Here is a 12,029-nt window from a genome sequence, read left to right on the forward strand (position 1 = left end):
TCACTCTGTATCTGTATTAGAGTGTCAGCTCTTCACTCTGTATCTGTATTAGAGTGTCAGCTCTTCACTCTGTATCTGTATTAGAGTGTCAGCTCTTCACTCTGTATCAGAGTGTCAACTCTTCACTCTGTATTGTATCTGTAAGTGTCAGGTCTTCTCCTTGTGTATCTGTATTAGCATCCGCTCTTCTCTCTGTATTGTATCTGTATTAGAGTGTCAGCTCTTCACTCTGCATTGTATCTGTATTAGTGTCAGCTCTTCACCCCGTATCTGTATTAGAGTGTCAGCTCTTCTCCCTGTATTATACCTGTATTAGTGTCACACATTCTTTCTGTATTGTATCTGTATTATAGTGTCAGCTCTTCTCCCTGTATTGTATCTGTATTAGTGTAATCTCTTCTCTCTGTATTGTATCATTATTAGAGTGTCATCTCTTCTCTGTATTGTATCTGTATTAGCATCCCCTCTTCTCCCTGTATTGTATCTGTATTAGAGTGTCAGGTCTTCTCCCAGTATTGTATCTGTATTAGCATCCCCTCTTCTCCCTGTATTGTATCTGTATTAGAGTGTCAGCTCTGCAGTTCCCAGCCATGAGACATATAGCAGTAGCTGTAATATGACAAAGATCAGAGCTGTGTGGTGTTTTGTTTTTTTCCCCTTTAGGGCGGGGGTCTAAAAAGACAAAAGATTTCCCAAGGAATGAGATCCCATTAACAGCTTAACACCCCCGTAATACCTCCCACCCCAGCCAGCTGATATGACAGACCCCTCCCAGAGACACACACAGAGGGGCTTTTATTCGGAGTCTTCCACACTCTCACACAGCCTGAGCTCTCTCTCACACACACAGCCTGAGCTCTCTCTCTCTCACACACAGCCTGAGCTCTCTCTCTCTCTCACACACAGCCTGAGCTCGCTCTCTCTCTCACACACAGCCTGAGCTCGCTCTCTCTCTCACACACAGCCTGAGCTCTCTCTCTCACACACACAGCCTGAGCTCGCTCTCTCTCTCACACACAGCCTGAGCTCTCTCTCTCTCTCACACACAGCCTGAGCTCTCTCTCTCTCTCACACACAGCCTGAGCTCTCTCTCTCTCACACACACAGCCTGAGCTCGCTCTCTCTCACACACACAGCCTGAGCTCTCTCTCTCTCTCTCTCTCTCACACACTGGGAGACTCTGTGTACAGGACACATCCACCAGCCACCTGCTTGGAAGATGCTGAGCAGGCACAGGAAGCTGACACTGGGGACGCTATGGAACGGAGGTGAGGGGTTCATGGAGCGATATGCTGCAGGTCTCTGGCAGGGAAGGGGTTCATGGGGTGCCCCTCTGCAGGTCTGGCCAGGGTTAATGGAGTGCTGCTATGTATTTTATTTATTTATAAAATGTTTTATCAGGAAGTAAGTACAGGATCCAGGGCACTTCGGATTTGCAAAGAAGAATTTATTCTCTTAGTGGCACACTCAATTCTTTTTTGCAAATCCCGGAGTGCCCTGGATCCTCTACTTACTTACATGTATCCTGAGAATACACCAGACAGCTTTTTTCCTGAACCAAGGAGCACCGGTGCTTTAAACGCAAGTATATTGCTAATATTATAGCATTTATGGTGTGCAAGACTAAAACCTCTGACCATATTACCAGGAAGTAATACATTTGAGAGTTACCTCTCGTTTTCAAGTATGTCCTGGGCATAGAGCGTGTATATCTCTCTGGCAGGCAAGGGGTTAGTGGTGCGATGCTCTGCAGGTCTCTGGCAGGGAACAGGTATTGTTCAGATATTGCTCTGCATATTTCTGCCAGAAGAGAGGTCACTCATGGGATTTACCAATCCATTGTCAGAGGTTTAGGCCAGAATCAAAGTCACTCGTCTATGTATTTAGGGCCAACACCTTAACCACTACACCTGTGTCTACATTAGCATGTGTAAAAGTCTGCGTTTCGGCCGGGGATAATACTCTGTGTTTAGTACAGTCGCTGTACTAATCTGTAACGTCTGCCTCAGTCAGCGCGCCCGCACTGCATGCAGGCGGTGCGTTGAGAGGCAATTGACCGCTACCTTCACTCTGTAGGGAGCGGGAGCTGTAGCGGGGGGGGGGGGGTTGAGCGGAGGGCTGCAGCGGGGGTCTCCCGGGCTGCAAGAGGGTGCAGCGAGCCCCCACATATGCCCTCTGCCGCTTGCTCTCCATGCTGCCTCCCCCCCCCCCGGTCCATCCGTCTGTGCGCACGCGGCCGTCCGCAGCGGGTCCTCAGCCTACGTCCCCGCGAGCGCTGATCGGGCTGATCAGGCAGCGCTTGCGGAGGAGACTTACATATATTGATATATGTAAAACAAATATAATCACTGCGCTTCTCCATGTAAAGAGCATGCAGCTAGTGAAGGAAATGGCCATACAAATGTGCAAAACAGAAAGTGAATCCCTGCGCTTCTCCCATAGGGATAGCAATCAATGGGGAATATATATATATATATATATATATATATATATATATATATGTGTAAATAACTATAAGAAAAAAGGAGACTTTTGGTATACATCCTTTGATCAAAGGATGTATACCAAAAGTCTCCTTTTTTCTTATAGGTATTTACACTATATATATATATATATATATATATATATATATATATATTCCCCATTGATTGCTATCCCTATGGGAGAAGCGCAGGGATTCACTTTCTGTTTTGCATATATTGATATATGTAAGTACCCGCTCACGCGGTGCGCGCGGCGCTCGTGCGCGTGCACACACGCTCAGCCGTGATCGGCGCTTAGGTAAACAAAAAATCTATACTTACCCACGCGCTGAACTACCCGCAATGCACACCCCCTCTCCTCCGCGCGCGTACAAGCCGGACACCCGGCGCTCACGCTTGGAGCGCTCTCCAAGCATGAGCGCGCTCAGCGTCAGCGGGGACTCAGCCTTATAAGATACTTACTGGGTATTCAGCTTTCACCTGAAAAAATGGGGCAAAAAAAGAGCTATGACAAATCCCACAGAATATTCCATGTAGTAACACGGGAGGGAGAAGGGGGCACCATGCTTTTTCTTGGACCAACAAGTACTTCATGCAGCTTTGCAACCTCTCGGCTCCTTTATCAGGTCTGAGAGGTTCGAAAGCTTCTAACATATCAACTGCTTGTTGGTCCAATAAAAGGTCTCATACCCCCTACTCCCTCCCCCTCCCGTGTTACTACATGGAAGAAAGGACCAACACGGCCACCCCCGCCCTTCTTTACAGAAGATACTATGCATGCTTAGGCCTAGGACAAAGTAAGCACTTATGTGCTGCTGCTCGCTCTCGCTTGCTGCCGCTCGCTCTACCGGGAGTGTGTGTGTGTCACTTGGTAGCTGTCAGTGTGTGTGTGTGTCACTTTGAAGTGGTGTGTGTGTGTGTGTGTGTGTGTGTGTGTGTGTGTGTGTGTGTGTGTGTGTGTGTGTGTTATATAATATTTGTAAATTTAAAAAAAAAAAGACGTGAGAATAAATTATTTATTAACATTGTGCAACTTTGATAAATATATTCATGCACGCACCACACAGACATACACATACATACACGCACACACACACCACACAGACATACACACACCACACAACACACAGACATATACACACACACACATACACATACATACACACACACACCTCCGTGCTGCCTCTGTCTTGTCTGGTAGTTACAATGCCGGACCGGCTGCAGACCCATTGGATGTGAGCGGTCACGTGACCGCTCCTCCGCTTCCCCGAGCGGCAAATTTCAAACTTGCCTGTCTCGGGGAAGTTTCTCAGCCTCCGCACGCACCAGCACGCATGCGGAGGGAGAAACTATAGCCGCGCTGATTACAGATGCAGGGGCTTTGTGCATCTGTTCAGCGCGGCTCAGCCACGCTGAGTGCACTATGTCCTGGGCCTTAGGCTTTGTCCCCGCTAGTGCTGAGCGCGCTCATGCTAGGAGAGCTCTCCAAGCATGAGCACCGGGTGGCCTTTAAATTTTTTCAAGCGCTTGCGGGGGGTGGGGGGGGGCTCTGCAGGGGAAGCTGAGTGCGCTGGTAAGTATGAAAATGTTATTTACCTGAGCGCCGGTGAGTGTGTGTGCACGCACATATCGCGTGAGCAGGGACTTGCATATATATGCAAGTCCCCTCACCAAGGGGACGCAGCCTAAGGGTCTTCTTAAGGGGTCAGCTGTACATATGGTAGTCTGACTGCAGTGATCTCGAACCTGGGCTTACTTATTGTGGGGAATGCTCAAAGACGGCCATATTTAAAAGCCCCTGCAGATATATGATTGTGATTTGACTCCGGGGATAGAACTTTAAGGTTTAGGATGAAAAAGGGAGAAGGTCGCGGGTATTTGTCAGAATGTAAATGCATTGTAAGGTGTGTAAGTGAGCGTATGTTGATACATTTCCTAACTTTTTAAGGTTAACAGCAGCGATATTTAGGAAGTCCAAGCAGGGGGGGGGGGGGGGAAATGGACATCGATATTTCTCTGTGTTTGGAAACCGGGCGAAGGGTTTGAGTGGGGAGTTTGGGTTTAGGGAAAGTGGATTTTGAAAGGGTGTGTATATGGAAGAATGTGAGTGTATTGGGGGGGAGTGTAACCTAACCTTGTTGCTGCCAGAGGGGACTGCATTAGATTGCTTTGTGGCAGTGAAGGAGTTATCCGGTGGTCCCTGCTGCGGGGGGGGGGGGGCGGGGGGGATGTGTTTCAGACTAAAACATTGGGTGTGTGAGGGTCAGCTCTTTGTCTGTCTGCTAGCAGACAAGCTGCCTGAAAGAGACTGTCCTGCTCTGGTGCAGACGTCTCAGACTATGGGTGGGGTACAGGTGCCGAAAAGTGATACACACAGAGACACTGCCTGTGCTAAGGTTTCCTGGCTGCACAATCAGTGCAAATGTGATTGTGTTTATTTGATGCATCTGATGCTGGTCTCTGCACTGTCGTTACAGCCAGAAGCCTTTATTAATTGCACCGCACAGGGTCTGTATGTCAGAGAATACGTGAAATAAAGCGCGCAACTGAAATCAAACTCAATAATGACCACTATAAAACCAAGTGAAATAACATGATAAATAAAACGATAGCAATATTACGTGATCCTACAATGTAATTGGAAGAGAGCGTCTGCAGCCGTGGAAACGGGTGGCTCAAACACCCCCTGGAACTAAAACAGAGCAAAACACAAAACACAGCGCACAACGCTCATAGTGCATTAAAGATATATTAATCAGTTACATAATACAAGGTAAGTATTAAGCGTACATCAAAGGTGAATTATAACAGCATTTCAAGGGTTAATGGACAATGTCTGCAGTGTGTTTGGGGTTCTGTCGCCAGTCCTGTTAATGCAGGTGGAAATGTCCCAACAAAGTTGCTATTGGATAATTGTAAGAATCCCGTTGGCTGGCGGTGGTTCACTGTATGCCTGCACCCACCCGTCTCTGCGTCTCACAGTCAGTGACGTCACTCGGCCGCGACAACAGGTATCGCGCGCCTCCATCTCCTCAACGGTCAGGAATTCACACCAACAGCAGATTTTTGGATGTGCTAGTTCACTTAAGTCTCGTATCGCAATATATTCCAACGCGTTTCGAAACCACAGGGTTTCTTCATCAGGGAATGTGAGACGCAGAGACGGGTGGATGCAGGCATACAGTGAACCACCGCCAGCTGTCACTGCCACCAACGGAATTCTTACAATTAACAGGACTGGCGACGGAACCCCAAACCCACTGCAGACATTGCCCAAGGGTATTAGAGGTATACCCCAAGATCCGGAGGCACAAACCTGTGGTAACACCAGATGACACCTTGCTGGAGACACCTGGCTGGCGCTTGGGTAACATTAACCCTTGAAATGCTGTTATAATTCACCTTTGATGTACGCTTAATACTCACCTTGTATTATGTAACTGATTAATATATCTTTAATGCACTATGAGCGTTGTGCGCTGTGTTTTGTGTTTTTCTATGTATGTCAGGGCTGCAAAATGTGGGTAACACACAGTACGGGGGGCGCAGTCCGCAGGTAGCTGTTCGCGTCCCGCGCCCCCGTAACATTAACGTCTGTGGAATGTGCCTCTGTGATTCTGTGATTTGGTACATTCCACAGAGTGGAAATCATCCAAAGCACATAGCACACCTACACACAGTAGTGTGTGTGTGTGTGTGTGTGTAATATATATATATATATATATATCACTGTCTGTGTATGTAGTGTGTCTTATCTGACCGTTTGGCAACTGACTGATGGGAGTTATGGAATGTGGCTATTCCAGTTTTGCCGCATTTCCCCGTATCCCGGAAGCATTGTGTCAGTGTGTGAGCTACAAAAAGAATCCCTCTTATAACAATGCCACCTTTTTATAAGGGAGGGGGCAAGGCCAGGTGACAGGGGGCAGGAACAGGACGGTTCTGTCTGGGAAGATACAGGCACAGCATAGGGTATAGTGTGGGAGGGGTGGTTCTCTAATACCCGGATAGACCTGTCCTGTGTGCTCAGTACTCACACACTGAAAGGTATGTGTATATGTTACCTCTGTGTCTCTATATGTGCGTCTGTTACCACCTCTATATATGTGCCTGTTACCTCTCCGTATCTCTATATGTGCCTGTTACCTCTCCGTATCTCTATATGTGCCTGTTACCTCTCCGTATCTCTATATGTGCCTGTTACCTCTCCGTATCTCTATATGTGCCTGTTACCTCTCCGTGTCTCTATATGTGCCTGTTACCTCTCCGTATCTCTATATGTGCCTGTTACCTCTCCGTATCTCTATATATGTGCCTGTTACCTCTCTGTATCTCTATATGTTCCTGTTACCTCTCTGTATCTCTATATGTTCCTGTTATCTCTCTGTATCTCTATATGTTCCTGTTACCTCTCCGTATCTCTATATGTGCCTGTTACCTCTCCGTATCTCTATATGTGTGCCTGTTACCACCTCTATATATCTATATGCGCCTGTTACCTCTCTGTATCTCTATATATGCGCCTGTTACCTCTCTGTATCTCTATATATGCGCCTGTTACCTCTCTGTATCTCTATATATGTGCCTGTTACCTCTCTGTATCTCTATATATGTGCCTGTTACCCCTCTGTATCTCTATATATGTGCCTGTTACCCCTCTGTATCTCTATATATGTGCCTGTTACCTCTCTGTATCTCTATATATGCCACTGTTACCTCTCTCTATCGCTATATTTGAGTGTGTGTGTGTATCTAGGATTGGATTTGTAACAATTTTATTCATGCAGTTTTAATATTTTTGTTATCTGTGTATTTTTTGTTTCATAATTTTGTGATTAGCGCTGTTTTTTCTGATATATAGATATATATATATATATATATATATAGCAACTGTAAATATTCCTGTATATTCATTTGCATGTCTTAGACAGGTCTGCAACCCTGTCTTTCACGATTATCACCCAGCACACAGCACTTCCACTGCAGCAAGGGATTCTGGGAAATGACATGCAAATGAGCACACAGTGCCACCTTTTATCTCTTCCTCACATTACATGAGCAACCCTTAGCCAATGCGTGCTGCTTTAAACACAGCTTTTAAGCAAGGGCTTGGGAGATGCAAAGCCAGTAAACCCACTCACAGACATGTTTCAACCTTGATGGGTATCATCAGACTCCTGTTGAGGTGAACGGCCGAGCCTCCCACACTGAGCTGTATCTCGGTGCCCCCGAGCGTTATTATCACTGTGTGTCTCGCTGCCGCTGAGCGTTGTTATCACTGTGCATTGTGTGACACATGCTGTGTTGTGTTTTCGCAGAGCGCTCCGAGGGCTGTCTGTTTCTGGGCAGCACTGCAGTGTACCGGCGGCTTATGGACCCCGTCTCAGAATGCGGTGGCCCTGTGGTCTCTGGGTTTGCTGATGATGAGGATGGTGATGGGGGGGACAGAGACCCTGCTCTGCCACGGGGCCGTTTCGAGAAGTCGGAGTCAGAGGATTCGGGAATAGAGCTGCCCCCTTCTTCGCCATTTGGATCTGAGAGCAGCTACACCCCTGAGGAGCCAGAGAGCCTAGAAGTCTCCACCCCTGAGGAGCCGGAGAGCCTGGAAATCTCCACCCCTGAGGAGCCAGAGAGCCTGGAAATCTCCATCCCTGAGGAGCCAGAGAGCCTGGAAATCTCCATCCCTGAGGAGCCAGAGAGCCTGGAAAGCTCCACCCCTGAGGAGCCAGAGAGCCTGGAAAGCTCTGCCCCTGTGAAACAATGGAGTATGAAAGAACCTTTCCCTGAGGGGACAGATAGTCTGGAGGTCCACATCCCTGAAAAGCCAGAGCGCTCACATGGCCCAACCCCCAATGAGACATCTAGATTGGAAGTCTCTGCCCCCAATGAATGGGAAAGACACAGGCCAGGGCTCCCTCATAAGCTGGAGCAGGCAGTGCTGAGGAGCAGGAGGCAGAGGGCCAGCAGCCGGGGCACCCCACTGTACCCGGGCTCCCTGAAGGGACAATGTAGGGTGAAACCACCTGCCCGCTGGTCAAGGAGTCCACCCCGACCACTGCAAGAGGAGGAGGTGAGTTGGGCACTGCAGGGACGAACGTTAATGTAAATCACAGAGAGGTGTGTGTGTCCACTCTATGAACAGATACAGACCATAGAAATGTCCTATTGTATAAATGAGATATATGATGGAGGTACCGTCCTATAAACTAAGATACAGACCAGAGAAAAACCTTATTGTATTAATGGGATACACTGTGGAGGCTCCATCCTATACACTGACACAGACCAGAGAAAAGTCCTATTGTATAAATAGAATAGACACTGTTCTATTTCTTTTGAGAGACCGTCCCTGGTCTGCCCTGTTCTCACTATGTCTCTTCTTCCTAGGAGAAGGACCCTCTGCCTCTCCCCGGGGATGGCCTGCGGTACCTGGACAGTCTGTGTCACATGCTGGAGCAGATAGCGGAGCTGCAGCAGAGAAATCAGAGGCTCCAGTGTGAGAAGAGAGAGGCCGAGGAGAGACTGTGCAACCGAGAGGGCAGAGTAAGTGTCGCCCTGCGCTAGGAGAGACAGACTGCATAGGTCACATCTCTTCTGCCTGGATTGGGAGGCACAGACTCCTTGTCTGTGTGATTGTACCACCTTGGAGGTGGGAAGGACGGCGCAGGTCACAGGTTCCTTCCCTGTGTGTCACCGTCACCCTGCATTGAGTCAGACAGGCTTGCTTGTTTAGAAAGTGCTCACCTATCCATTGCTGTCTCCCATAGGTGCTGTTTATGGACGCCTGTGTGTGTGGCAGCTCTCGCCCCCGTGGGTCGTCAGACCTGGAGCCTGCTGGGGTCTCCCTGCCTGAGGTGAAGCCCTGGGTGCCCCCATCTCTTCGAAAGAGGTCAAGCTCCCACACAGAGGTGCTGCTGAGCCTGACCAGGCATCCAGGTGAGAGGACCCCAAGATCTTACTTCTAACACACTCAATATAAGGGTGATAACCAGTGGCTGGGAGTCACCTCTGACCCGCAGAGCTTACACTCTTATACAGACACCATGGAGGATTAGACAGAAAAAAGTTTTTCTGGCAGGGGAGGTGATAATGGAGCGATGCTCTGCAGGTCTCTGGCAGGGGAGGTGATAATGGAGCAATGCTCTGCCGTTCTGGCAGGGGAGGTGATAATGGAGCGATGCTCTGCAGGTCTCTGGCAGGGGAGGTGATAATGGAGCGATGCTCTGCAGGTCTCTGGCAGGGGAGGTGATAATGAAGCGATGCTCTGCGGGTCTCTTGCAGGGGAGGTGATAATGGAGCAATGCTCTGCAGGTCTGGCAGGGGAGGTGATAATGGAGCGATGCTCTGCAAGTTTCTGGCAGGGGAGGTGATAATGGAGCGATGCTTTGCAGGTCTCTGGCAGGGGAGGTGATAATGAAGCGATGCTCTGCAGGTCTCTGGCAGGGGAGGTGATAACGGAGCGATGCTCTGCAGGTCTCTGGCAGGGGAGGTGATAATGGAGCGATGCTCTGCAGGTCTCTGGCAGGGGAGGTGATAATGGAGCAATGCTCTGCAGGTCTGGCAGGGGAGGTGATAATGGAGTGATGCTCTGCAGGTCTCTGGCAGGGGAGGTGATAACGGAGCGATGCTCTGCAGGTCTCTGGCAGGGGAGGTGATAATGGAGCGATGCTCTGCAGGTCTCTGGCAGGGGAGGTGATAACGGAGCGATGCTCTGCAGGTCTCTGGCAGGGGAGGTGATAATGGAGCGATGCTCTGCAGATCTCTGGAATAACTGAAGGTTTTATCTTCATAGAGCATGTCCTGACGGGCGCAGAAAAGAGGCAGCCTCAGTTTGCGAGTGTCCCAAACCTCCAGGATGAGGGAGACAGGTCAAGTCGGGCCCAAAACAGCAAGGTGAGGCCTCGTAACACACACACACACACAGCCACCTGTCACCGTGCTATCTGTCACTCACACACAGCTATCTCTGTCCCCGCAGGGCAAAGCCTCCCAGTGGAATAAGGTGAAGTTGCTGATCTCCAGACTGGCACGGAAAGCTGCATGGACCTCAGAGGTGCAGGGCTCCCCCTGCAGAGGGACGCAGAGCAGCAACTACAGGTAACCACCGGGGAGACAAGCGCAGGCAGTGGGCCAGGAGAGGGTGGCAGGGCCGAGGAGAGAGGGTAACATGAGAGGTGGGAAGGGGGCACAAGAAAGATCAGGGGAACCATTAACAGAGCAATACTCTGCAAGTCTCAGTGTGTGGGTTAAAGCAGGTTCCTTTAGTATGTCCCTCTCCTCCCGCAGGACTCAGACTCTCCTGGGCAGCTCCTCTCACCCTCCCAAGAGACTGTTCCTGCCCACGTTGGTCATCAGACCTCACAGTCAGAGCCGGGCGTTCCACTGAAGGGATAACGGAGCGGCTCTCTGCAGGGAAAAGGCTCAGAGAAGGATGCTCTGCGGGGAACAAAAATAACGGCGCAATGCTGTGAGCGAGAAGGGTTTCATGCCGTGATCCGATCCGGGCCTTCCACCGACTGGTTACTGGAGGGATCCCCTGCACTGAAAAGGATAAACCGTACGCTCAGAGCCAGGTGTTTGTGTTAATGGAGAGACGCTGGGTGGAGGAAGAGAACAGCAATGCTCTGCAGTGGAGGTGAAGACCGAACTGATGCTCTGCAGAGGAAGGGGTGTTAACTCCCTAAAAACCCCTGTCTAACCTCTGCACCCACGGGGTTCAGACAACAGTGACGCTCTGCAGGGAAAGGGTTCATGGAGCAATGTGCTGCAGGGGAGGTGTTAAAGGAACAATGCTCTGCAGTGGACGTAAGAGAAATGTGCTGCAGTGGAGGATTTAACAGAGCAATGCTCTGCAGGGCAAGGAGTTAACAGTAAGGATAGTGTCTGCAGCGCGGTCAGAAGAGCAAAGCCTGAAAAGCAAAATGTATAGAGGTACTCGCCCTCACTACAGTATATACACTTTTGCTTCCGGAAGTGGTCCCATAGCATTGTGTTTATTCACTCACTGAAGATGTAAAGACATACTTGGTCTCATTATACAGTGCAGCATAATGAGGAGATTCAGCTACAGTAAGCTGTATGTGTATTTATATGCTTTATTATATATGTGTACAAATAATATATATGAGAATTAAAACCGTCTTCAACCACTGGGTCTAAATCAGGGGTGGGGAACGTCAGGCCCGAGGGCCGTATAAGGCCCTCGAAATCATTTGGTCTGGCCCTGCTAAGGCAACTGCTATAACCGGGGTCACGCTAAAAAAAAAAAAATTAAATGGCCGGCGCCCGATCGGGAGGAGGTGGTGTGAGGCGCCGGCAGCCATACACGATCCCCAGCAGCCACCGTACTTCCCCCGCAGCATTCCTCGCACTTCCCCCATGCTTCTCCAGCAGTTCCCCCCGCACTTACACCAGCATCCGCCCTACACAATCCCCCCCAGCAGCAGCAACTACCAGAGGTAGGGGGGCGGGGTTCTGTGTGCCTGCATTCCTGCTGTGTGCCTGTCTGTCTGTGTCTGTATGGCCCGCGAACGATGTTATAAATAT

General features: G+C 49.5%; 1 protein-coding gene across 3 annotated transcripts in view; it reads left to right on the forward strand.

Annotated features, from left to right (window-relative positions):
- The window catches only part of C5H8orf58 (chromosome 5 C8orf58 homolog), a 69,149-nt gene extending 57,375 nt beyond the window's left edge, over nt 1–11,774 (forward strand). The window contains exons 1-7 of one of the 3 annotated variants that reach the window (XM_075601472.1): nt 1,086–1,268; nt 7,802–8,553; nt 8,871–9,026; nt 9,251–9,419; nt 10,276–10,376; nt 10,462–10,580; nt 10,770–11,774. In XM_075601472.1, coding sequence (XP_075457587.1) covers nt 1,220–1,268; nt 7,802–8,553; nt 8,871–9,026; nt 9,251–9,419; nt 10,276–10,376; nt 10,462–10,580; nt 10,770–10,869 — 1,446 coding nt within the window. In that variant the 5' untranslated portion in view covers nt 1,086–1,219 and the 3' untranslated portion in view covers nt 10,870–11,774. Of the gene's footprint in view, nt 1–1,085; nt 1,269–6,398; nt 6,531–7,801; nt 8,554–8,870; nt 9,027–9,250; nt 9,420–10,275; nt 10,377–10,461; nt 10,581–10,769 lie in introns of those variants that run through there. The other 2 variants (XM_075601473.1, XM_075601474.1) reach the window with 2 other exon arrangements.
- The last annotated feature ends 255 nt before the right edge of the window (nt 11,775–12,029 follow it).

Source organism: Ascaphus truei, chromosome 5 (assembly GCF_040206685.1).
Source record: "Ascaphus truei isolate aAscTru1 chromosome 5, aAscTru1.hap1, whole genome shotgun sequence".
NCBI lineage: Eukaryota > Metazoa > Chordata > Amphibia > Anura > Ascaphidae > Ascaphus > Ascaphus truei.